The sequence below is a fragment of the Vanessa atalanta genome, chromosome 11 (assembly GCF_905147765.1).
Source record: "Vanessa atalanta chromosome 11, ilVanAtal1.2, whole genome shotgun sequence".
Taxonomy (NCBI): Eukaryota; Metazoa; Arthropoda; class Insecta; order Lepidoptera; family Nymphalidae; genus Vanessa; species Vanessa atalanta.
The window spans coordinates 11,740,498-11,744,440 of NC_061881.1; the positions used below are offsets into that span (position 1 = coordinate 11,740,498).

General features: G+C 32.6%; 1 protein-coding gene across 1 annotated transcript; it reads right to left on the reverse strand.

The window, feature by feature from the left end:
* Window positions 1-1,544: 1,544 nt before the first annotated feature.
* On the reverse strand, window positions 1,545-2,608 carry LOC125067302. Its single transcript, XM_047675819.1, has one exon. The coding sequence runs from the start codon at window positions 2,571-2,573 to the stop codon at window positions 1,941-1,943; it is 633 nt and encodes a 210-aa protein (XP_047531775.1). The 5' UTR covers window positions 2,574-2,608; the 3' UTR covers window positions 1,545-1,940.
* Between the last annotated feature and the right edge of the window lie 1,335 nt (window positions 2,609-3,943).

Sequence of the window (3,943 nt, forward strand, 5' to 3'; positions counted from 1 at the left end):
GTTTTTTTTTTTAAATTCTACCTAAATATTTCTAAGCAATTAGTTTAGCAGTGTATTCATAATTTAATTCCTCCTGATGGAAACAAAACTATAAGAATATGAACCGATTTGTTTTGCAACCAGTTTGCTTGAATCTTGTAGAAAAGAAATATACCGGAATAAAAACTGGAACGGTAATTGAATATATTTTTTCCACGTAGAGTAACTGTAACACGTATTCGTACTTTGCTTGAGAATCCACACCTCGTCAGATAAGCACTGCTATCCAATTTTTTTCATTTTCCATCGGAACGTGTATCGAGTCAATTTGCGGCGGTCGCTCAAATGTCCGTTTGATCCCAGGTACATCCGGTCTTCTTTGGTAGCCAGCACACCGTGAAATTGACTCTGTCGATTGTCTGAGGTAGACTTGTTTGGTTTTCGATAGAAATTACTTTCCTTGCCGCTAAATAAACACTCGGATTAAGCTTTTTACGTTTTGAAATAGACTTAAAAAAATTCATATAAGTATAGTCGTTCAATTATTACCGCAGATGATTTTAGCTCTGGCTGTTAATAAATTAATCTCTATCGTAATAAAAAATATATTAGTTATAAAAAACATACTGACCAATACAATAGACCGATGATGGGAACTACGTTTGAGACAAAAAAAAAAACAAAATTAATCGATTATAACATCATAAAGTTAATTTATACAAGATATAATAATTTTATTATATTTAGTTGTACAGTGCACTACACTTAGCCCACCTCTTATTGCAATCAATACATTTCGGCATGACAGACAACACTCGCGTAAATGAAAAACATAGTTCTCAGAAATTATCAACGAATCAAAACATTGAATAGACGTTCTGTAGATAGTGATCGCATGGCCCACTTGTAAGAAAGCATGCGTCTTAACCGATGATTGCGAGTTGAGACCCGGGCAAGTTTGTTTATCTCACCTCGTGTTTGGTGGTGAAGAAAAACGTCGTGTTTCCTCACGACATATGTGTCTATTTTCAAGGAAATTCTGCCACATGTGAATCCACCAACCCGCATTGGAGAAGCGTGATGATATAAGCTCCAAACCTTCTCATCTTCAAAGATTCACGGGATGTTCATTTACTTTTTTACTTCATATTTTTCATTTTTAATAGTACGGAACAATTTGTGTTGGTTCTCTCCTGTATATTTTATTTAACAAAATGTTGTTATGTGTATACGTACATACACTGATATTTTAATTATTTTAGTTAATCAGTCTTTTCTATTTAACTTATGTAATCGTAGCGCATCGCATCTTCGTTGACCTTAAATTCCAATTTAAGGTCTTAACATTGCTAATTAGCAATGTTAAGAAACTTATACATAATCGATTTTACAATGAAATACATTCATACACACATCTTAAAATAGGTAATTGTAACATCTTTGTCAGTATATTTATTAAGATTAATTAAAAAAAAAAACATTTCTAAATCGTATTTTATATAAGTGTTTTTTAATATACCTCGCAGGCTATTAAGGAAATTCAAAGAAAACAAAACATAATTAAATTCTCTTCATAATTTATTAGACGCAATAAGTTCACTTTCCTGCAAGAGTCAGTAATATTCAGGTTTATATCAATACAGTAAGCGTACATTCTATCGATCTTCTCTTGGAAATGTATTGTTGATAAGGGGATTATAGGAATAATAATATACTTATTATTGTATATTATATTTCGTAATGAAAAAACGTTTCGTGATTGTTTCTACAATTCGGTGACCAAGATAATTAACTCTCCATTATACATAGCTCTTGGTTGATTTTGAACATGATCCTATATACATATACGCGACAAATCTTTATAGCGCGATTTAGACTTTAAATTAAATCCATCATCTATTACTACTGATTTGCGTGAGGCATTGTAAACATTGATATCATATAATTGTTATAGCCTTTATTTAAAGCAGAACTCTGCAATAGCCAAGCCAATCTCGTCTGTAACCAACGGGGCATTGAGATGGTATTGATAAAATAAACTGAGATGACTTCGAAGTACAATTGCCATCTGCGTCCTTCACTGAACCTTCACCACAATCACCAATATTGCTTTCAATTTCTGTTTTAATATCACAATTATCGCACAATTTCCCGTGATACGCCGGCTCTAGTATTTCGACATCGTCATTTGGATTATCGGATGTATCATTGACAGACTCAGGTATTTCAACTGCGGCGTCGTTACGTGTGTCCCCGTCATACCTCAGTTTATCATATAAATAGTTTTTGTATATTTTCAAAGCGAAACTAATGCATCCAACCCATATGCTTTTCTCGTCATCGACATTGGTTATGTTTTCTGTCTCATTATTCTGTTTGTGGAATGGGAAAATTCGTTTCACGAGAACGTCGGCTAAAATTTCATTCCAAGACGGCGTTTGAGCTACATTTCTCGAGTCATATTCTTGTAAATTTTGTAGTTTCCTCAAAAGGACCATTTTCCTTTCAACGTCTTTATGAAAACTAGTGTTGTCAACGTAGAAGCTCTTTGTTTCATTAATTATGAAAATAACACACAACAAAGCGACATTCATATTCTTATATTGTTCAACGATACGACGCGCTTAAATTATTAGATTGAACTGCGCTAGATAATATTGATACTGTTACAGTAACTGGGTACAGTCGTGATGAAAACACTTACAAACGACATCAGTTACGTGTTCATTTTAATGTGTTCTCATTATATTATACAGTACATTATTTAAAATTTTATCTTACGGTGAGCTACTCATCCAATTATAACAGTTCTTTTTAAATAGATTATAAATACATAAAAAGGATTGTATTATTCTTATTTTAAATTAAATTTAGTTATATGTTTTTTTGTATTGTGGATGACAAGGGCCGAAGATCGGACTCAATGGCGCGCCTTGGGGGAAGCCTATGTCCAGCAATGGACTAATACAAGCTGATTATCATGATGATTATGTATGTATGTATCTCAATTTATTATTATTATTTTCATTAAAAATCTAAATAGGCACGCCATTCTATGGTAAATCATTGTACCGTGTGATGTGTAACTAATAATATTTTAAAATACCTTCTGCAATAAACGAATTGAATTGAATCGAAGATTATATTTAGTTAAGTTAGTTAAGTGTAATGATAACAGATGGCGCTGATATTAGAACAAGTATTCGTCTAACGTTTTATCGTACGTTATACATTTGAGTTCAAGGTTATGTTGATTTATGACGTTTTTATTGATTTATCCCTGGAAGATTTTAGAATTAACCAGACGTACTTGAAAAGTTAATTTATACGCCATATTAGATAAAAAGTTAATAAAAAATATGGCAAGTGTCCAAGTAACTTGTAGGTGTAACATAGCCGTCCGTTTTAATGTATGTTCGTGTACGCTATACGTGATGTAGCCACATAAAAACCCTGCCAAGTTTTTACTAGCTGTTTAGCTTGGATTTTATTTTCTTTAAAATTTTAGTATTCTTTCTCAACAGCGTAATAACCGTTGAAATTTATATAAAGTAGCGGATATTATTTTTCTTGGCAGAAACGTTGTTTAACGTCAGTGTTAGGTGAATTTCATACTGTGCAGTGCGAAATGGCATTACTTATTTTAAGTGTAGAGTTTTATTTGACGATATAAATGTGGCAACGATTTTTCAGTCGCGGGTGTTTCGTTACGAAAACTAGTCCTGTATGGAAAGCGCCTTAATTGTGCTCTCTCTTTGTAATGAGTTTTGGATGATGTAGTGTCTGGAAAGCTTAAACAATTATGTTTGAAGACATGCACTTTAATTGAATTGCATTGTACTATAATAGATGATGAAGTAGTTGAATTAATACTTATTCTTTAGTCGCATAAAACATTGTTTCTTAATGAATGAAGGACGAACCCATCTGGGTAGTTCACATATTCTAACGCCAAACAGTAGTA